Source organism: Augochlora pura, chromosome 7, assembly GCF_028453695.1.
Source record: "Augochlora pura isolate Apur16 chromosome 7, APUR_v2.2.1, whole genome shotgun sequence".
Taxonomy (NCBI): domain Eukaryota; kingdom Metazoa; phylum Arthropoda; class Insecta; order Hymenoptera; family Halictidae; genus Augochlora; species Augochlora pura.
In genome coordinates this window covers 32,788,690-32,809,525 of record NC_135778.1, presented here as the reverse complement: position 1 = coordinate 32,809,525, position 20,836 = coordinate 32,788,690, and the positions used below count along the sequence as shown (strand labels likewise).

At 42.3% G+C, this 20,836-nt stretch overlaps 4 protein-coding genes across 9 annotated transcripts in view; 2 read left to right on the top strand and 2 right to left on the bottom strand.

Annotated features, from left to right (window-relative positions):
- Positions 1-7,349, bottom strand: part of LOC144473278 (uncharacterized) — a 159,281-nt gene extending 151,932 nt beyond the window's left edge. Inside the window, exons 1-2 of one of the 2 annotated variants that reach the window (XM_078187014.1) lie at positions 7,094-7,349; positions 6,374-6,480 (exon numbers count right to left, since the gene is read on the bottom strand). The gene's annotated coding sequence lies outside the window, so the exon portion shown is untranslated. Of the gene's footprint in view, positions 1-6,373; positions 6,770-7,093 lie in introns of those variants that run through there. The other variant, XM_078187013.1, reaches the window with a different exon arrangement.
- Atg9 (autophagy-related protein 9) lies at positions 1,350-5,610 on the top strand. Of its 3 annotated transcripts, none has more exons than XM_078186295.1 (8): positions 1,350-1,556; positions 2,319-2,427; positions 2,604-2,923; positions 3,001-3,467; positions 3,535-3,719; positions 3,916-4,866; positions 4,935-5,288; positions 5,366-5,610. In XM_078186295.1, the coding sequence occupies exons 2-8, from the start codon at positions 2,374-2,376 to the stop codon at positions 5,549-5,551; spliced, it is 2,517 nt and encodes an 838-aa protein (XP_078042421.1). In that variant the 5' UTR covers positions 1,350-1,556; positions 2,319-2,373; the 3' UTR covers positions 5,552-5,610. The 3 variants fall into 3 exon arrangements, with proteins under 3 accessions (XP_078042421.1, XP_078042423.1, XP_078042422.1); XM_078186296.1 differs by lacking the exon at positions 1,350-1,556 and adding an exon at positions 1,959-2,189; XM_078186297.1 differs by lacking the exon at positions 2,319-2,427.
- On the top strand, positions 6,362-9,944 carry LOC144471993 (uncharacterized). Its single transcript, XM_078184622.1, has 4 exons — positions 6,362-6,517; positions 7,805-7,936; positions 8,098-8,358; positions 9,677-9,944. The coding sequence occupies exons 1-3, from the start codon at positions 6,362-6,364 to the stop codon at positions 8,299-8,301; spliced, it is 492 nt and encodes a 163-aa protein (XP_078040748.1). The 3' UTR covers positions 8,302-8,358; positions 9,677-9,944.
- Positions 9,535-17,252, bottom strand: LOC144473279 (sodium-independent sulfate anion transporter). 3 transcript variants are annotated; one of them, XM_078187026.1, is made up of 11 exons: positions 16,982-17,252; positions 12,879-13,060; positions 12,610-12,805; positions 12,145-12,365; positions 11,748-11,892; positions 11,472-11,636; positions 10,976-11,137; positions 10,700-10,840; positions 10,103-10,248; positions 9,867-10,028; positions 9,535-9,807 (listed from the first exon to the last, which is right to left on the bottom strand). In XM_078187026.1, exons 1-11 carry the CDS (start codon positions 17,022-17,024, stop codon positions 9,682-9,684), a joined length of 1,689 nt encoding a protein of 562 aa, XP_078043152.1. In that variant the 5' UTR covers positions 17,025-17,252; the 3' UTR covers positions 9,535-9,681. The 3 variants fall into 3 exon arrangements, with proteins under 3 accessions (XP_078043152.1, XP_078043153.1, XP_078043154.1); XM_078187027.1 differs by lacking the exon at positions 16,982-17,252 and adding an exon at positions 14,766-15,338; XM_078187028.1 differs by lacking the exon at positions 16,982-17,252 and adding exons at positions 14,108-14,407; positions 14,497-14,729 and having other exon boundaries at positions 12,610-13,060.
- Positions 17,253-20,836: the final 3,584 nt, after the last annotated feature.

Sequence of the window (20,836 nt, the reverse complement as noted above, 5' to 3'; positions counted from 1 at the left end):
TCTTGTATACTTGGATAGCTAAGTAGTCTAGGTGGTCAATTTAAAAACGAAAACTTAGGGGTCCATTAGTATGAGTAGCGGCGTTTATCGGCAATCGTTTGGGGAGAGCTGGTCCTGAACCGTTGATGTTCTTGATTTAGGGTACGGGCTTCCCTAACTTAGGTCGAAGACTATGTCTCAGCTTCTAAGGACCACTTGTAACTTGAAGATTGGAAACAGGAGGCAGTTAAGAGCTGGTCCAGGTCTGAAACGTTCACGCCTTAGGTCCAACATCGCGACGACATCGTTCTAGCGAGAACTGTTGCGCAGAAAAGCGAAGGAGCCAGCTTGGGCTAAGCGACAGTCGATGAATTGATACGGGGGCGTATAGAAAACGGTGTCTCGAGCTCCCAGATAGAAGGTCGGATGTACATAGTGAATTTCGCGCAGCGTGACCCGCGTCCTTTTCCACGGTGTTTATCGCGAGGCGCGATCGATACGTCCGCGATGCCATAATCGAGGCCCGGTACCAACGTTGGGCTGCCGTTCCGCGGCGATTTCCAACGGGAGCGCGAACTGGAAACGATTATACGATACTACTTCTTATTTAAAGGCGACGATCGCGAGGAGGATAACGATCGCCGAGAATGATCGACGTGTGGTTATAATTAGACTGCGGATCTTGCGCGGAGCACGCCCGAAGCTTAATCGTGGTTTCTAAATGTGTCGAGTGATAAGAAATTCCATTGTGCAAGCAATCTATTTAATTGTCTGTGTTTGTAAATTAGCCGGCAGTTGCAGAACCGACATCCGCAGCCTAGTATTAATATTTTTGTAATTACAATGTTCCATGATACACTGTAAATATGATATGATATTGCAATTAAACGTGTGTAAAATCAGCTGCACGGTACATTTGTTATTCGTTTGGCAGGGAACGATGTTATCAGCCTTTTTGTATGTGATCCGAATTTTTGGGAAACATTTCCAAAATGGGTTATCTATATAAAATAAAATTAGCTGAAACTCTGAATCATCCACACAAGGATAACTGTTCACTTAAAAAAAGGAAGGTCAACAAACTTTCGATAGAAGAAAAATGAAACAGGGATCTTATTTACCGAGTAGCGCTGTGATCGATATTGTCCTGAAATTCGTGGAAAATTAAGGTATTTCTCCCGATGGAAATTAAATGTTAGTAAATTTTGTGATCCTGGGGATCGAAATGAATATCTATCGACGGGAATTCTCGTTAAGTAGAGCACAAAAGTTTCGAAGAGTTCCGATTGTAGGAGGAAGCGTCGTTAACAGCTGAGACCGATGGTACTAATAAACAACGCGTGGTTCGCTGCGGTCGTGGCAAGGTGAGCCACAAATAGAAGGCAAAATTCAGTAAAGATGGTACGCCAGGCAGGACGGCTGGCGAGACGGTTTTAACGTTTCGATGTCTAAATTATCAGTGAACACACGTCGTCACCGTGGCCAATATGTGAGTGATGCTTCATGAGCTCAGAGCTGCGAGTAGGAATAAGCGCGGGTCAAATTGGAGTGCGGGACGCAACTCGCGATAAACAAAGGTACGGACTCCTCGCAGCCAGAGAGGAATATACGCTTTGTTTATGCAGATCAGCTGTGTTACCAAACATTCGTGTCGCGTTTCGCTGACCACGCTTCTATTTCCGTCGAATAAAGGTCAACGGAAAGGGAAGAGACAAAGAGACAAGACGCTCACCGAGTCAGCTGGACTTGCTTTTCTTTTCCCCGACGGGTCTCTCTCTCTCCCTCTCTCCTCTCCTGTCCGTCGCGCTCTCCCGAAGAGAGAGAGAGAGGAACAAAAGCGAACGAAACAAGCCGCGGCTCTGTGCACGCTCGTGAAAAAAATGAAAAATGCGTTCTCCTATCAGAGAATGGATTTGAATGTTTTGTCACGTGGCTGGTTCGTGATCCCCAGCCAAGCGAGTCCCATTTTATGCGTCGCTGTTTTCGCAATCCTCATGGACCGAGATGTAACGGGAAAATCGCGCAGTGTCATCAGCGATGCTTTAACAGTTTTCCTCACGTGGCGACCGTGGCCCTCCCCTCTCCTACCGATCGTGATAAGGAAATTTTGTATTGATTCATCGATTGATAACGCACAGGATGACCCATCTATCAATTTGCAATTCGTTGGCAAACAGTCGCAATATCTTGATTCATTTATCAGATAACAGGTAGACAAAGAAGGGGCAGTGAAAACATGCTATTCTATTCTGATTAACATACAATAATAGTCTGACAGTTCTATTTCTGAGCTATGTTGTGTCTTGTTGATCCGCCATTGATGGCTTTGTATATTTTAGATGCTTACGGGGCAAGTGTCGACCGGTAGTTAATTAATCTTAATGACATGAAAGAATGAAACGAGAAACTGTCATTACCTGTGTAGAGCCAAACCGACGAGCAAAAACGGTAAGGCTCCATCTTAAGGGACTCTCTCTACACGATACAAGTCTATGTTGCATGCTCCAATTGTTTCGTTCCAATTTTGTGCCTTAAGTTCAGAGTGTACATCACCCTGGCACGACAACAAACCAATAGAAGGGTGTCTCCAACTGATGGTTCCAATATTAATATTGTGTTTTTAGATGACAACGGTACTGGATGGCAGCTACCAGCGCATGGAGCCATACGAAGGAGAGGAAGAGGATGGGGAGGACGATGACAAGCATGAAGAAACACCACAGGAGTCTGGCGTGATGATACACGTAGTGCCAGAAGGGAACAAGGCCAGATGGAACCACATAGAAGATCTGGATTCTTTTTTTACAAGAATGTATCACTACCACCAGAAACATGGGTTCACTTGTATGATGTTGCAAGAGGGGCTCGAACTAGGACAATTCATTTTTGTAGTTACCTTTTCCACTTTTCTCTTTCATTGCATCGATTACTCCGTATTATTTAAGTAAGGCAGAGATCCGATACAAGCTAGCCAAAGAAACAATACAATCGTTTTCACTATAAATCGTTTTACTGTTTCAGAGACAAAGTAGTGAACAATACCTCGCACAAAACGTCGATAAATGACGCTATACTGTCCAACGGGGAATGTACGGCATCCATGGGTCTCGTTACATGGATTTGTATATTGGTAGCCGCGATCTTTTGGATTCTAAGAGCGGTAAAAGTTTTATACCATCTCACACAGTTTTGGGATATAAAGTTGTTCTTTAACACCGCTCTAAAAATCGAAGACTGCGATTTGGATAATCTGACCTGGCACGAGATACAGAGGCGGGTCAAGGAAGTGCAGAAGGAACAAGAGATGTGCATTCATAAAAGAGAGCTCACAGAATTAGATATGTACCATAGAATATTAAGATTCAAAAATTATATGGTCGCTATGATTAACAAATCATTGCTGCCTGTAAGGCTCAAGATCCCACTCGTGGGAGAAGTGATTTTCATGACCAGAGGACTCAAGTACAACATGGAACTGCTTTTATTCTGTAAGTAACTTAATTTTCATGCGAACAAGTTGAGAAAGGTTAGTCTGTTCACGGTGAACTGTTTCAGGGGGACCCTGGTCGCCGTTCGAAAACAATTGGCATCTGAAAGGGGATTACAAAAAGTTGAACAAGAGACAGGAACTCGCCCGAGCCTTGTCCAAGCATATTTTGTGGGTCGGAATAGCGAACTTCGTGCTCTGCCCCCTAATCCTGCTGTGGCAGATATTATATTCATTTTTTAACTATGCAGAGGTCAGTTGCTATTTACTATACTATATTTTAATTATACTAGGGCTCTTACTATCCCACCACGGGTATTACAACTCTGTAAAACATTAATGTCATAGCATGACAAAATTTGAATTCATCCTTTGAATACTAGTATAATAAATGCATCGAGTTCGTAATAGCTCTGGACCGATTCTAATTTAACGATACCCTGCCGTAGATCATCAAGCGAGAACCTGGCACGCTAGGCATAAGAATGTGGTCCTTGTATGGTAGATTGTACCTTCGACACTTCAACGAGCTCGATCACGAGTTGAATGCGCGTCTGAACCGTGCATACCGTCCAGCCTCAAATTACATGAACATATTTACGTCCCCGATTATGACAGTAATCGCAAAGAACATCGCGTTCGTGTCCGGCAGTGTGTTGGCAGTTTTATTGATATTAACCGTGTACGACGAGGACGTTCTGACAGTGGAGCACGTCCTGACCTTGATCACTATATTTGGCGCAGTGCTGGCCGGCGCCAGGGCGTTCATACCCGACGAGAACTTAGTTTGGTGTCCGGAAACCCTACTAACCGCTGTCTTAGCGCATATACACTATCGGCCTGATAGTTGGCGCGACCATGCTCACACTCAAACAACCAGGACCCAGGTGGCTCAGCTGTTTCAGTACCGTGCAATCCATCTTCTGGAAGAACTAATCTCCCCTTTGCTGACGCCCTTCATTCTGTGCTTCCACATGAGACAACGAGCTTTGGACATTGTCGACTTTTACCGGAATTTCACCATCGAGATCACAGGTGTGGGTGATGTCTGTAGCTTCGCGCAAATGGACATACGGAAGCACGGAAACCCCATGTGGCAAACCGTCGCCCAGAGCCCAGTCCTTAAGGACCACACCACGGGCTACGACAATCGTTATTGCATGGATCCGGACAAGCTCCAGATTCCGATGTCGAACCAATACACCCAGGCAGAGGATGGCAAGACTGAGCTGTCTCTCATACACTTTACTCTGACTAACCCAGAGTGGAAACCACCTAGCGACGCCAAGAACTTCGTCACCGCCCTCAGGGAAAGAGCCAAGAAAGAGGTACAAGCGATGCCTGGAGAGATCAACCCTCTTCTTTCGAGCCTCAATAGCTTGTCTGGTCTGGGACCAGGGGTAAGTTTTTGAACATCTTTTGACCAACTTTATTATTATTATTGACATGGATTTTTCTCCCCTTTCAGTACAACGATATAGTGACCAACATCATCAGAAGCACGATGATAAACCATTTGAGCATGCCCAGCGCAAGTAACGTGTTCGTCAACCACCCTGGGCCTTCGAGTATGTCGAGGACCTCGGATGAGGGGCTCCTGAGCATGCAATCGGACATGTTCCCACATACAATCAGACATGGCTCAAGTAAAGTAGAGGGTCCAATCTATAACGAAAAAGGGTTCCTTTCCGAATTACAAGAACAATCGACAATTTTTGGTATAAGTCAAGATTTCTCTACAGACTTGACTGTACCGCTCGAAACAATTGCTGTTGATATGTCTCTGTCTACGTTGTACCTGCATGAACTTCATCACAGACAAGTATTGCATTCAAAGATTACCTAAGAAGCTCGATTATCCTAACACCATTTGCTAACACTTGCATCGTTTGGTTCTAGATTAAGAGAAGGGGCTATCAAGAGATGGCTACCAAGAGTATATGGCAGCGAAGCCCTGTGCAGGAGCTGGTCACTCTTCCTGAGGTCAGGCAAGAGAGGGCACCGTTGCTAATGCACCAGGACTCATCGATCAGAAACAATAGAGAATCAAAATACAGCCTGAACCCTCATCTGGATAGCATCTGAACAATATGGCAGCAATCCACTCATTCTCAGAATAAAATCTGTTTTCATTTGCATCTCAACTACAAGGACATCATTTTCCTTCCGACGGCATATAGCTTCTGTGTTATCGATGTAAATACGACCGACCAGCCAACGACACGTTGCTTGACTAGAATCGCATGGTAGGGTCAACGATTTCGGGGAGTGCCTACTACGATCCTCGAGGGCCTAACAGCTGTTGACCTGCGCCAGTTATGCGCGTGCACAAGGCATTGGCCTATCTGCCAATGTCACGATCCTCTAGTCATATGAAATTAACCGCGCGCCATAGAATAAACGTTTATTTATTTGTCCGTTGAATTGTAGTTACTCGATCAACACGGTGGCTGAGTACACGTGTGTACGTAATATTAATTTGTTCGACTTGCCGGTGGCGCAGCTAAGGACCCCCACCATTTAAACGAAATTGAAACGCGGGTTCGTACGAGGCACAGGGACAACTTAGTTACTTAACTCATCGTTATCTCTTTATTACTAAACATGTTCACTAACTCGCATAATCGCCAAACAGGCGGCTCGACAACTATGGCTCATTCATTAACGATCTTTTTGACAAAAATAACGCGTAACAAAGTATCATTACGAACCTAGGTTCCACTAGAAGAAATCTTCGAAGCTATTATTATGAACGATAATAATTTAAGGAATATCTGTAATTTATCATTACAAGAAATAAATAAATACGTTTCATAATAAAAACCACGTCGACGTTTTTTCTTTGTTTATGAACAAACGAACATCGACGAAGACAAAAGACAGTTAAGAACTATTATGGTCACTCACCACGGCTGCAGAAATCCGTTGCTAAACTCGATGGCAGGAGACGTTGTCAAGTATAATCTGCGATGCAACCGCAACATCAGCGAGAAGATGACCAAGAAGGACTTCGTCTACGATATCCGACCACCGAATCAAAATATTAGAAAGGTCAGCTTCCGTTGAATTCATTGTTCACTTATTTTCTTTTTTTCTGCGCTCCCACATTTCGCAGCGCTACATTTCCCGAGCGCAAATTATCAAACAAATTAACACTGCCGCTAATTTTAATGAAAACCGCGCGAATTTTAAATTGCAAATATTCAACAAGCGAAGATGGCGTCACAGTCAGTGTTAAAAAGTTTTCGACCAATAACTGTACGTCGGCATTGCTATTTTTTTAATTATTGTAGTCTATTATAATGTTTTCTATTACAGAACATTTATATTAACATTTCGTTTCTTTATAACCTGTTTGGTTATCGTACTTGTCTACGAAAATATCTTTTAAATTATATATACAAATAACAAGTGTTTTATTTTATATAATTAACGAGATCTAGAATGTCATTGCAATTAATTGAAAACTAAATGATGGTCCTGCAGTGACAGTTACAAGCTACATTCCGTTAACCGCGAAGTTTATTCAACGTGTCGCACGATATACTTCGAGAACCTTAACTAACCTAATCGATCGTATAAGATGAATGCTTTACGTTTCTATGTATAATAAAGTTATAGTATTACCATGAATTGTAAACAAGAGAAGTAGAATCGAATACAGGTTCGTTCGAAATCAACGGGACAATGTAGTAAGCTATTGTACGTTATGTCAAATTTTGCGTGTAGTTACGATCGAATATTTCACCTATCTCCTTCGTAATTCCTTACGAATCTATACAATTCAGGTTCCCCGATCTTCTAATTGCCAAAATCAAGCGAAATTTCGTACGGCACACATAAAATACCACTCGAATATCAAGAAATATCGGAGCTCGTTCGAAACGACGCAAACACAACGAAATCCGGCGGTTACAAACGGTGGCGCTCCGCGCAGAGTCGGTAATCTTACAGCCAAAGGGTTCGCGGGAATTTCAAACGAGCGAAAGACGAACACGTGTAGAATAGACTCTCTATTAATTATAAAAACAGTATAATAAAGTGTTTTGGTACCGAAATCAGGTATACGTACGTAAATAGTGAAATGTAAAGTAGCAAACACATTCGAAATACGATCATTTGAAATCCTAGCCTACAAACGCTGTTTGAACGTTACGTAAGCCAGAGTATAACGTTAGTTAGAATGAAAAGGGCTAATTTACGTACATATATACATATACTGCTTGCTGAAGAATCGCGCAATTTCTGTCTTTCGTTTAGCGCGTGCTGTTCTGCGTCGGGGTAGTTAGTGTTGTGCAAGTAGGTAAATGCAAGTATAAACAGATCATGTGATTCCAGTTCGAGGAGGGAAAATACCCGGTCGTATTGCCGCTGCAGTTGCGTCGTAGACAGAGCTCAGACTCGAAAGCGCCGCAGTACGCGGTGATCCAGGAGAAAAACGATCATGGGGGTGGCGGAGACGCCACGAACGTAAGTGTTATTTATTTCTGTCGCGAAGTTCTCATGTTAATTGAATAGCGGGGAATCGAACTCCGGGAGAAATATCACCGATCGTCTATCATGTCTCGGAGTTCGAGGTATAATGCAGGAACTAATTTCTCCGACGCCGGTCTAAGCATTTTTTCGAACAGCTTTCAGAACAACGACAGTTGAAATTCCAGTGCAATTTCTGTAACGAGCAGATTGCCACTTTCCTATCATTATCGACGCACGTCAAGTTTCATCGTCGAACTTACTGCAAGTACTGTTACTGGATCTTACTGGAGAACGAAACGATGGAGAAGCACGTCCGGACCAACCACGGAATCGATCCAACTAACCTGAGGAACCTCTGACCCTTGGTCGCCAAGATTTTCGACCAACGAGCTTACTTCCTACACTGGCTCGAACACGTAATTTAATCCTCGGATAGAACTCCCTTATCTGTACACCGTAGCGGACGTGATAAAATAGGTTCGACTTCGTATCGATACTTTTACGATCGTCTGCAAACAGGATTGCCTGTGGGAGAAGCTTCAATAAAGAGAAAATCAGTCTGATGAACCTCTCATTACGTTCGACTACGTTCGATGCGATTTCTTCTAATTTGTATTAAGTTTAGCTTAAGCCTAATCTAGCTTGGATTCAGCGTAACTGTTTTTAAACAACTATGCTGAAGTTCGAATGAAATTCAAATATTTATAACACAACTTTAATCAAGTTTACATCTATTTCTATCGAATCTAATTGGGTTTAACGAAATTCAGCTCAAATTTATTAAGTTTGGGCCAGATTGAACTAAGTTGGACATTGTCTGAAGACAGTTTAACCCCTTCCACTAGCGCTCCTTTCATGCTACGACGATTAGCATTTATTCGTACTTAATAATTTTCCTAATGGGACCAGACAATTTTTGTTTCTTGAATTGTCTTTATTTACCTTCGTTTCTATACTTTGATGACACAAGAATTTATTTTTACGTCGATGTAGAAGGAATTAATAATATTCATATTTGGTAGAAGCTTGCATTAAAAATCTTCACCACGAGTCTGACTCGTTATTATAGTGCAAGGGCTTAAATGAGTTTGAACTAGGTGTCAGTAACTCCAACTTAAAACAAATCTGATGGTTCCAGTTAAATCTAATCCAGGTACGTTTAATTGTAAATAGATTAGTCTAATCGAGTTTGACAAAACTACAATCGAATTTAGTCGAGGTTTCTCAAGTTTAAACCAGATTTTAAAATGTTTGGCTAGTTTCAACTCAAGCTTCAAATAAATGTGTTCATAGATATATGTAATTATATGAAGCTCGCGCCAGACGGCTGAAAGCTTTCCCCAATTTGATCCGATGACGCAAGAGAAAATCCTCCTTCGTGCGGTTACTATAGAATAAGCCAACAAAAATGAAACAATGGTCACGATTTTTGAAACGTGAATCTCGGATTCCATCCGCGTATAGCGGTATCGAAGTCGTTCCCGTAGCGATTTTATAGCGGATCGGGTTCCGCGGATAACTGTAGTAGTTCATGGATCGATAACGTTATCGAGTTTCGAGCAAACAATCAATTTCCGCAGAGCAGCGTGTTTTCAATTCGCCGGTACGGCGATTTTATTTCCGCTCGTGCAAACTTATCTCGTCAGCAAATTTACAAATAAATAGCAGAACCTTTTATTATATCCAACAATCGATTTCATACTAATCCGTTCTTTGGACGTTATTTTTTTCTAGCGATCCTACGCTGGATCTCTGCATAGATCCGGTGCGATTGTACTGAGGACGTCGCGCACGTTCTCGTGGCAATTGATGCATCCCAGGGTCTGGCCGCGAAGATGCAGATCGTTCGACAATAGTTTTAGATTCTAGAAAATAGAAGAACGATTAGTATATTGGGAAACCAGCGCTCGGACTGAACGGTTACCTTCGCGACCGTGACATCGATCCTCTTCAAGTTTCTGCAATCCAGCAAGACGTTACTCGGGCTCTCCTCGGATAACTTCATTATGCTTGTCCGGAAATTCTCCGCCGCTGGGAACGTTAGTGCTTCTTCCGGTGTGACGCGTATCACGGAACCTGCCTCGACCTGGACAGAAAATCATTTCCATTGTGGCCCACCGGGCGAAAGCTCGAGCCAACAACAGAATTCGGTTGATTTACCTGCTGGATCTCCGTTTGAATAGAAGGCCGCGCCGAGAAGTAGAGCAGCATTAATATGTTTAGGATTATGCCGATGATTATACCCCACTCCAGTTTGAGGAACACGCAGAACAACAATGTGACCATCATCAGTACGAAGTCGATCTCTGGAACAGGAGAGGTGTCAACGCGTTTCTATAAACACGCTTCAATGTGGCGATTCGAATACCCTTATTGTGGATTATGAAAGGGGCTTAACGTTGCTTCAATTGAAAACTATAGGATCATTCCATGGCGGAATCGAACAGTTTCAAATGTTGGTTAAATCCTCCAACATATTCGAATGTGTCAGAACGGAACTCGAAGAGGTATTCGATTTCGCGTGGACAGACCGTATGGTAAATCAAGATATCAGAAAACGCCTTCGTATAAGTACAGTCGCAACACTAACTGACTACAGAGCGAAAAAGTGCAGTATGTGGTAGGAAGCAGCCACTAAATCAGCCTGTCAGCCAATGAATCACCTGTCAAATTATACCCGCGGCCCTCTAGAGGCGAGCGTCGTGCCCATGAGTAACGGTTCGCTGCTCTCGCAACCATAGGTGCCCGGATACTTACTCTTGGCCCGCCAGAGCATGGCGTAGGTCTTGAAGTCGAGCATGTAGTACATGGCGCATATAATCACGCCGGCCAGGGTGGCTTTCGGAATGAAACGGAAGGTGGAAGTCAACAGACCGGCAGCGAGCAACACCAAGCATCCTGAAATCAAAGGACGGTCGTGTAATTAACCAAAAGTTCTCGGTGCACGGCCTTGGGTCGACAGAGTTTTTGTTCCGAACTCCGTGGACCAGGTCGGAAGTACACCGCGGCTGCAATTGCGGATGCCGAACTCACCTGTGAACAAACCGCCGAGAGTCGTTTTGACGCCGGACGAGTGATTGACGGCGGTGCGGGTAAAAGAGCCTGTGACCGGCATTGATCGCACAAACGAGCCGAACACGTTGCATACACCCAATGCGAACATCTCCTGCGTTGCGTCCAGAGACTTTCCCATCGCTAAACCGAAACCATATCGATGTATCCGCGGTTATTTATGGGCGCAGAGCCGGGTGGGCGAGCCTGCCGCAGCACCAGGTTGCTCGCGATTAACAGTAAGAGCGCTACAATTCCTCTTTTCTATTTGCTCGGAATTCTGTTAATCGGTTGCTCTCATTGACATAACCGGATAGTGGAAATACTACGAGGACTTTGAAAGCAATACGAGTTCATTTGAACATTATTGATGATATTTGAGAGTAATGTTACACTATGGGGGCACTATTCGGAATAACGTTAACAGTTTGAAAATTACGAGAGAATATTAAGAGCAGTATTAAAATTTTGAAAGTACCGAAGGCTTTCGCGATGGCCATGTGCTCGATGGTGGAGACGATCGGTAGCGTAAACAGCGTGGTCCCCATGGCGGTAGCGGTTTCCAGGAAGTTGTAGGTGCGATTGTTGGCGGTAATGGAGAATGGTGGCGGCGCAAACGGTGGCAGTCCTTCTCCCATGGTTCCTAAAAAATGCATGGACATTTGTCTCGCGGGCCGACAGTTCGAGAAAATGGCATTGTAAAAGCGAGTATAGAGAAGGGGGAGACAGCATGAAGCAGAAAAGCGGTCCTCACCAGTCAGCTTGAAGGGTTGCTGGTGGTTGACGTAAAATATGTACGCCGTGATAGTCCCTGCGACGACTACCAAAGCGTTACGGGATAGGGTAACGATCCATGCAAACTTTTCAGGCCACGTGCCGGTTCGCCGTCCGGGCAAATTCTTGCGGAAATGTTAACAGAGAAACGTTAGACGGGGCCCTGGCAGCGTTAAGACGATAAGGAACATTGTCTCTCGCGTTCGGCTAATTGATTTAACAATACGGACTCTCTGGAGACACAAATCATGCCGGGGTCGCAGTCGTATTAAACCCTATTAGCCCCGTACCGCAAGCTCGAGGCTGCCTGTGCTCGTAGACAATGTTCGAATCGGTTTCATCAGGATCGACTTGGCAAAATACCTTTAGCATAGTACCTTCAGCAAGACCAGCACCGCTATCGTGCACACTCCCAGCAACGTATCTTGGTATCTGATCTCATTCAGGTTCGAGAACACTGATACCAGCGAATCCACTAGGTCCTCGCTGCGTCCTGGTATGCCGAGCAGTGATTTGAACTGCGAGGCTGCTATGTTGATGGACGCCGCTGTCGTGAAACCTGTGATCACTGGCAGGGAGATGAAGTCCAATAGGAAACCTGAGAAATTGTGTGTCATGATCTCCAATAGATTTTCAATAACTAGTTATAATCTTGATCTCCAGTTGATTAGGTCTAACTCTAAACATGATCTTCAGTTGATTAGAACTAGCTATCTTTAATCTTGATCTATAATTAGTTCGGTCTAACCTTGAGCCTCAAGTGTACTACAAATCCTCAACAGCACTACATTGCCAGGCAATCTTAGCTACTCTTTGGAATCTATCAAGCATCTACCACTCACCTAGATGCAGCAAACCTAGAAGAGTGATGAAACAACCCTTCAAGAAAGTCATCAGGACCGCAATATCAGCCCCGTACTTCCCAACGAGTGACTGCACCATGGTGGCCATGATGGCCGTAGGTCCTATAGTGATGGAGTCGCAGGATCCGAAGATGATGTAGATGAAGGATGCCATGAAGGATGCATACAGCCCGTACTAGATAGACAAACAATCCAGGTGGATATCGTGAAGAGAAAGTATCGCAGACGATTCCCTCGGTATTATTTACCTCGGGATTCAGTCCGGCCACAATCCCGTAAGCGATACCCTGAGGAATAGCGGTCAGACCGACCGTGAATCCTGCCAGTGCATCTTGCGGTAGCCATGCGAGCTTGTAGGCTGTCGACCATGTCAGAACCGGCAGCTTTCGTTTCACGTAAGACCAACAGCCGTCCCTGCTGCACCGCGGCACTTTGAACAGAATTCACAGGATTCACTCGTTCGTATTACTATTCGCACTTCAGTGGTTTCGCTATCGCTTGGTTAGCGGATCTATACAAATGGAATGCCGTTTTTCTGACTAGGAACAAACATAATGGATGATATAAAATAAACGAAGAAAGAATGTAAAAAAATATACAGAAGAAAGATATTGGATGAAAGTATCTGATATGAGTTTAAAGAGGAATCTTTACCGTTTAAAATGAGCTAAGGTTCGTTGTACTAAGTTTACTTTTTACGAAGTTATACTTGTTTGAATATTGAACAGTTTTCGCTTAGAGACAGCTTAAGAACTAAACACCTATTAGTAAGAATTTTTTAGTGACGGTACACTTCAGATTCAAAGTGCCCTAGAATGGTAATGGTAGGTCGTAGAGCGATGTTCTTGGGCTCGTTGAAAAGAAGAAACTTCGAACCTCAAGATCCCTGTAGTTTAATTATGTAAAAAATTGTTGAACTCATCAGGGATCTCTAAATTGGAAATATTGTCAAAAATGGGCAGTGATAATTATTAATAATAAGATGTTATTATTAATAACAAAAGCATACCATAATAAAATAACTAACGCTATTTCAAAGTGCATTTTATATACTTTAAAGTAAGCTAAGGCTCGATGTACTACGACTTTCTTTCGAGAAATTATATCACTTTAATCATCGTCAACCTTATGTCTAGAAATTAATGAATTACGCTTCAAAATGTCAGTTTTAAACTTCTCATTCAAAGCGTCACAAAAGAGCAACAAAAGATCGTAGATCAATATTCTTGGACTTGTTTTAAAGAGGAAACTTCAGTCCTTAAAATGAACCTAGGTACATTATCGTACGATTTTCTTCAACAATAAGATGGTACTTGAAATATAAAAAATGTCGAAGTTTACTATTGAAATTTACAAACAGTCAGAAAAATCATTTACGAGTAAAATAGAAAAATTAATGCTTGCAATGAAGAGCCGCCATTGGTTGAACCGCCAGGACAAGTGACGAGAGATCCAATTGCTCGATTAAAGACCGTACATCAATCCTGCAATCCTAGCTCTCCACGGATCGCACCTGTAGAGATTACACTTTCGAGGAGACGAATCGCTGGGAATACGAGAGAAGGTTGATCTAGACTTTTCGGCTACACCTTGAAATGTTTGACACTCTGCTCGACGCTACGAACATTGTAAACAAGTCGTGTAGCAAGCCAATCCCTCTATCTTCCATTCGAAAACAATGTATTATCTCGCCGCCTTTTTTTCACTGATAGAACCAGACAGTTTGACACCTTGTATCAGCAGACTTTGAAGAGTGCTTTTTTTTATGCTCGGTCTCCTGAACGAGAATAATAATTATGATAATGGTTAGGCGTCGGTAACCTATTAGACTCTGAATTGTTACAATAATTATTATAAGAAGCAGACCGTAATTATTTTTTCAATAAAATCCGCCTTATTTTTCACTAAAAGACTGTTCTGAAATGAAGATGCCACTGATCCCAAACATGTCCCTTGAATAGTCGCACTTTGCTCGATTTTAACCCGTGGCATATAAAGGCTGCCGACGCCTGGATTAGGCGATCCCCGCGAAGGAGCACGGTAATCCCATGCTGTCAACAAGCGGCCCGTTTAAAACGTTGAGAGTAATCCGGCGATTTCCAAGAGGCAATAAGATAAATAGGAACAGCGATTACTTTCTTCTCGAGTCCCGGAGAAACTGCGGCCGCAAACGATGGAGCACAACTGCGAAAGAGGCACGTTATTATCGTCATCCCGGAAGCTCTGAAGGCTGTTGTCACTGACGAGTTGTCACCGTCGAGAATCAAGCTTGCCCGGGAGTTTCAATTTCCATCCGAGAGACCTATAAACGAATCAGGGTCCGCAAACTTCCTTCAGTACACACCGACTAATTAGCCCGCGATAATCCCGCGCTTTTAATCCGGCTCTTAATCACAGCCCGCAGAAGAAACTCGGGGCTCGGCCCGCTCGCTGCGGCAACCATCGGTTTTCCTCGAGCAACTCGATAACAAAAGGTCGGAGCACAGTATCTCGAGATAATTATTAGAATACTATAAAACGTCCCGAGATCTTGATGTACTCCGTGGAAACCTTGTGCCCCCGGCACCCTCTCCGCGCCTCTTGGCCGACGCTTCCACGTTTGCCTTTTCTACCACGGTTCAATCTAACTTTTTCCTCGTCTCTCGCTGTGATTCCTCTCTCGCGTGGGTCACTTGATTTTTCTCACCTATCCTCACTCCGTTTCTCAGTTGTCTCTCTCTCTCTCTCTCTCTTCTCTTTCCGTCGATTTTCCGTTCCCGTAATCCCTCTTCCTTGTTCGCCGCATCTGTTATCGTTCAGAGCGAATCGTCTTTATTAACGAAATGTATCTTTCTTGTATTACTTACGCGATATTTAATTGCTATTGTGTTCATCCGGCTTGCTTATTTACCATACCGGTTTTCATCGTTTGCGATAAAACCCGTTAATTAACGAAATGTGTATTTTTTTGTAACATGTCCATTATTTTTGAACTTTCGTAATCCCCCGCTTGTTTATTTGCCGCACGAATTTATCCTGTTCCAGGAAATTCGCGCGAAATAACGAAATTTGTACCTTTTCGTTAAATGTATACCACGTAATCGCTTTTGCACTTTTGTAATGCTCCTTCTTTAGTTCTAAAACGAAAAGGCGACTTTTCTGTCAAACATGTGTCAGTCGACTGATTTTTTATTTTCGTAGTCCCTCCTGTTTCATTGTCTATATGTATTGTCTAAGAAGAATTGTATGAATTAACGTATGGTGTACATTTCAATTACAAACTCAGCTGTATGAAAAGCTTTGTCAATATGCTTGTAAATAGGTCTGTAAATAAGCTTATTAATATGTTCGTGAATAAACTTATTAACAGGTTTGTGAATAAGCTTATGACAAGTTTCGCGAATGGGCTCATGAATAGGTTGTGTATAAGCTTATGGATACGTTTATGGATAGTCTTCTGAACAGTTTATGAATGATTATAATAATTAAAATAATTGAGAATAGTTTATTAACACGTTGAGTGCGGCGCCGGTCCCTAGGGACCGGCAGTCGACTTTCCGTTCAGCCGGCGCCGGTCCCTGGGGACCGGCAATCGATTTGTCGTTTAGGCGGCGTGGATTCTAGGGAGTGACTGCAAAATTCTCGTTTGATCGATATCTGTGCATGAGACCGGCATTGTCAAGGGTTAAATTATAAAACTTTTTCAAAAAATATAACACTGAATTCTCTCTGCTGCACTGAACCTTTATACTCCCGTGGCTTTTTCCGACTGATCGTCTCTTGATGTTCGATCTTTGGCCATTCTGGCATTCCCCGCCCCATTATCTTATGTTTATACATTGTATACATGGGCATTGAGTGCCCCATTCTCACAGCCAAACCTCAAACCAAGCAGTGAAATAAAGTAATCTTCTGTTTATACTTTTCGGTCTAGTGAAGTGTTGACCCTTCGCGTCACGCGGCATAGTAAGGCGACACCGAGCCGAGCGCTGCCGGCTGAACGGAAAGTCTAGCGAAATCGGCGCCGCACTCAACGTGTTAAGAATAATTATGCCATTTAAGAATATCAGAATAATTAATTATAAATAGGATTGTGAGCAGTTTTGTGAATAGGTTTGCGAATAAGAATATGAATAGGTTAGTGAATAGTTTCATGAATTTTATGTATAGTACATGAATTGACTTGTGAATAAGTTAATGAATAGACTCGGGAATAAACTGATAAATAGACTGGCAAATAAACTGTAGAATAAATTTAGAATAGTCCTATGAATAGGCTTATGAACAGGCTGATGAATAGACTTGAGAATAGGCTTGCGGAAGGTCAGTGTGCCTGGACATTAAGAATGAGACGGTAACATCGGACACTCACTTTTCCAACTCGACCTGCGTTCTTCCTTATTGGTGAAGTCCATAGTCCCTCCAGCTGAAGACGGTTAACTAAAACGAACCACGTGCCACTGTTCACGGCTCACTGGCGTCAATTTTCGCTGGGATCAACGTTCGTCGTGTGGACGTGTGCGACACTGGTAACATTCCCCACGGAAACGTTAGACCGACGAGAGATGAATCGGCACGTGTACCACAGAATATTGTACGACGAAGATCGCAGCGATCCGTGATCTAAAGAAATTGCGGCGACACTGCTATTTATCAACCGGTTTCTCCCCACCTCGTCCTCTCGTCCCAACCCCACCACAATGCTCGATTCAGAGGGGTCCCTATGAGATAGAGCGATCGCCGCACTCGATAAGTAAATATAATATTCGTGACAGATTCTTTGGAAATCGATTGAATGGCTTTTCAATTAATTCCAACGATTCTTTATACTTAAATGAAGTTCTGTATACGATCGAACGTGAATGAAAACGATAACATTTGACCCTTTTTATTTTATCGTTACTTTACGATAATAGAAGCGTCTCAAGTCTGTTTAAAAAAAATCGCAGAGTCTCGTGACCCGTTCTTTTTTCATAGAAAATTATTGTACTTTGTTCTCGCAGAATATACGAAAAATGGTACTTTATATTAGTATTTTCAAATTCGTGGACTTCTTGGAATGAAACTACCGTGAATTTGTAGATTAAAATCTTAGCTTTCCAACGAGACCAAAAACATCGAGCTATGATTTCTTCCTGCCGTTTTATACAGTTTCGTATGAGAAGTGTGCGATCAGGATTGCTATAAGACACGTTGAAATTTTAGTGAAAGATTATTGATGTTTGAACTACTGCCATTTCATGAGAAAAATTACAGGGAGATCAATTTAGACCCATTTGGAAACGTGTAATCTCTAGTTTTTTTAATACCAGAACCATTTTAGTTGACAAAATTTTTATCCTGGGAGATAGACAAGAAAGCAAAAATGGTAATTTACCAGAATTTCTAAACTATACAAATCTGTAGGAAGTTGAAACAATTTTTTCTGCTTTTCAAACTGACGCGATCTTAAAGTACACAGTCTCTACTTTCCAATGAGGCCAAAAACAGCGTTCTACGATTTTTTTACCATTTGGTGGCGCTCTGAACAACGAATGCGAAATCCAAATGTTACGACGTGACTCATTAAATTCTAACTAAAAAGGCGGCAATATTTAAAATGCTATAACTTTTTGAGAAAACATCGTAGAACAATGAGTATTATCTCATTTTAAAAATCGAAGTCTCCGGTTTTGACTCAAATACGTTATTTTTAGTATAAAAATATTATACCGCCGCAACTGACAGTCCAAAGACGATTAATTTTCATTCCTTGTGCACGCTTTTGCGATCTCTCCAGTTATCAGCCACTGCTTCATCACATACACGGTGTATGTATATACAGAAACATTCATCGCGGTGCTCTGCTTTGACAGTATAGAAAGGCGGGAAACAGTTGAACTTGAAACGGTTTCGCCATCGCAGCTGCGAAACGGCCGCGTTCATGACATCAATTTTCGCTCGAACAACGTCGTTTTGCCGAACGAGTTCGAACGAAATCGAGTCCTCAAACGCGCCGGAATTAATTACTAATCTATCGGCGTGCCCCACCAACGGTTCGTGTAATGTAACGTGCGCCCGTTAATTAGAATCGAGACACAGGACAGCTGGAAATGAATTTTCCGGCGACGATCGATTAATTAATGCACACGTACCATTGCAGTTCCGTTGTGCAATTAATTTGCGGAACCCGTTACGCATGCGAAAGATTTGGTCGCTCCTTAAACCGCCCGGTACTCCAAAATGTCTTTAATCCGATCACGTACCATCGGAGACACGAATCTCGATCCTATTTCCAAGGTTTTCTATCTCGTTTCATATCGTTACGCGAGGCTCGATTACGATCATTGACACAAGGTCCACCTGTCGACATAACGACTCGCTAATACTTTAATTTACTATCGCTTAGTTTTCATTCTTTAATTGATATTTTTCTGGTTATTTTTATTTATCTATTCATGTATGTTGTTTGCGAGAAATATTACAATAAGATTCGATCAAGATCAAAGTAAATATCTAATCATTGCTTCTATAAGCTCGTTTGAAATAGCTTATTTTAGTGATCGGCATATTTACCGTTATCAATTTCTCGCGATACCTGTGCCTCGATAAATAAGGTTGCATAAATGTCCGCGAATCCTTCGAATAGAAATCCACTCGACCAATCTTATCGACCGGTCAATTGACTGGCAATTGAAGGTACAATATCGTGGACGTAATCTTGCGATAATATTGAATCAGCCCCGGCTGTGCTCCATGCGATCGTCAGCATACAAATATCTCCTTATTGTTTCAGCAAACATACGGTACATTCTGTAGAAAACTAACATCGCTATTATAAATGTTTCATTAAACGATCTCGCGACGGAAATGATCGAATTTTTGTCGAAAACCAACGAAGAACTCGCGACATTCTAGTCGAGAATTTTGTCACAGAAATGTAACTACCTTCTTTTCTAACTGAAATTAAAAGGACGTCCAATTTCAGACTTCTTATTTCAGAAATTAAATGAACGTCCAATTTTAAAAGTCTTTAAAACGTCTTAAAGCAGTTTATAGGACGTCTAAAGTAGTAAATAGGACTTCTCAAAGTTATCTAGGAGACTTTTGGATTTGTAACAGAGGAATTTTTTAAGTTCTTTCTAGAGCGTTCGTAGAACCTTCATAAAACATTCGGGACGTCTTAAAAGCGGACGAACGTGCAGAATATCCTACATCAGACGTCTCTCTAATGTCTTAAAGACGTTTTTGTGCCATCTGGATATGGGTCAAATTGTTTTCTTAAATATCTATCAACAGACAATTTGCAAAACATTTACTTTGATATTTGAGATTGATGGTGCTGCCAGCCATCATTATTATTGTTATTTGTTATCTAATAATATAATATATATAACATTTAATATAATAACAATACCTAATAATATAATACATACTATATAACATCTAATATAATAATACCTAAAATATAATTATTGGAATATTACGTATCACTCACAATTCGATATTTGTGCATGGGCTAAAACAAATCAATGTTCTTAGAAGCGATGGAAATTAAGATAGGAAAATATACACCTCGTATAAGTGTTTGGCCTTGTGAGGCACAAACATAACAGTTTCGAATTACGAGGGGACCCGAGTTTTCTTTTCGGGGTTCCAGAAAAGCCACAGTCAGTCGCTGAAAAGCATCTGCACAGAAGAGAGCTTCCTCACACGCCGTAGAATAAAGTTTCTTTTATTTAAAACTATACCTTAGTTTAAATGTATTTAAACACCCATTTCCAATAATAATAAAGCGATAAACCATCTCGTGAAAAATCTAAAATTATTTAGCAAACCGTCTATTAGCATGTGACCTGCAGGTTTCACGGGCCCATAATTCCGCCATTCTTCCATAAATCACGGCGACCCCAATAGCGATAGTCGTCGACGATACTAGATTTCCGATCGCCCGATTGTGTACACTTGTCGTTTCGCATTAAATAGAGCGTGTTGGAGAAGTCTAGCCTGTAATATGGATCGGTAAACGCATAGATTGCCGCGTAAACCAGCCGTGGAGCAAGTACTGCAGGCAATTGATACGTTTCGCTGGATAGGAAAACACGGGGTGCGCGAAAGGGGCTCCAGCAAGGAAGGAGGTCGTCGACGTCCGTCTCTCTTTGCTCTCGAGCGATCGCGGGCTCGATCGAGAGGGCCATTGTGACGTCTCATCGGCGGCGAGCTGGTGCTATCGATTTCAGAAACCAAA

Bases quoted from the DNA above. Each gene is read 5' to 3' on its own strand.
- Atg9 (XM_078186295.1), top strand. From the start codon at position 2,374: ATGAAACGAGAAACTGTCATTACCTGTGTAGAGCCAAACCGACGAGCA. The intron at 2,924-3,000 runs GTAAGGCAGAGA...TTACTGTTTCAG, and splicing joins GATTACTCCGTATTATTTAA to AGACAAAGTAGTGAACAATA. The intron at 3,468-3,534 runs GTAAGTAACTTA...GAACTGTTTCAG, and splicing joins CATGGAACTGCTTTTATTCT to GGGGACCCTGGTCGCCGTTC.
- LOC144471993 (XM_078184622.1), top strand. From the start codon at position 6,362: ATGGTCACTCACCACGGCTGCAGAAATCCGTTGCTAAACTCGATGGCA. The intron at 6,518-7,804 runs GTCAGCTTCCGT...ATGTGATTCCAG, and splicing joins CGAATCAAAATATTAGAAAG to TTCGAGGAGGGAAAATACCC. The intron at 7,937-8,097 runs GTAAGTGTTATT...TTTTTCGAACAG, and splicing joins GTGGCGGAGACGCCACGAAC to CTTTCAGAACAACGACAGTT.
- LOC144473279 (XM_078187026.1), bottom strand. From the start codon at position 17,024: ATGGACTTCACCAATAAGGAAGAACGCAGGTCGAGTTGGAAAA. The intron at 12,366-12,609 runs GTGAGTGGTAGA...ACAATTTCTCAG, and splicing joins TCTAGGTTTGCTGCATCTAG to GTTTCCTATTGGACTTCATC. The intron at 11,893-12,144 runs GTACTATGCTAA...CATTTCCGCAAG, and splicing joins CGGTGCTGGTCTTGCTGAAG to AATTTGCCCGGACGGCGAAC.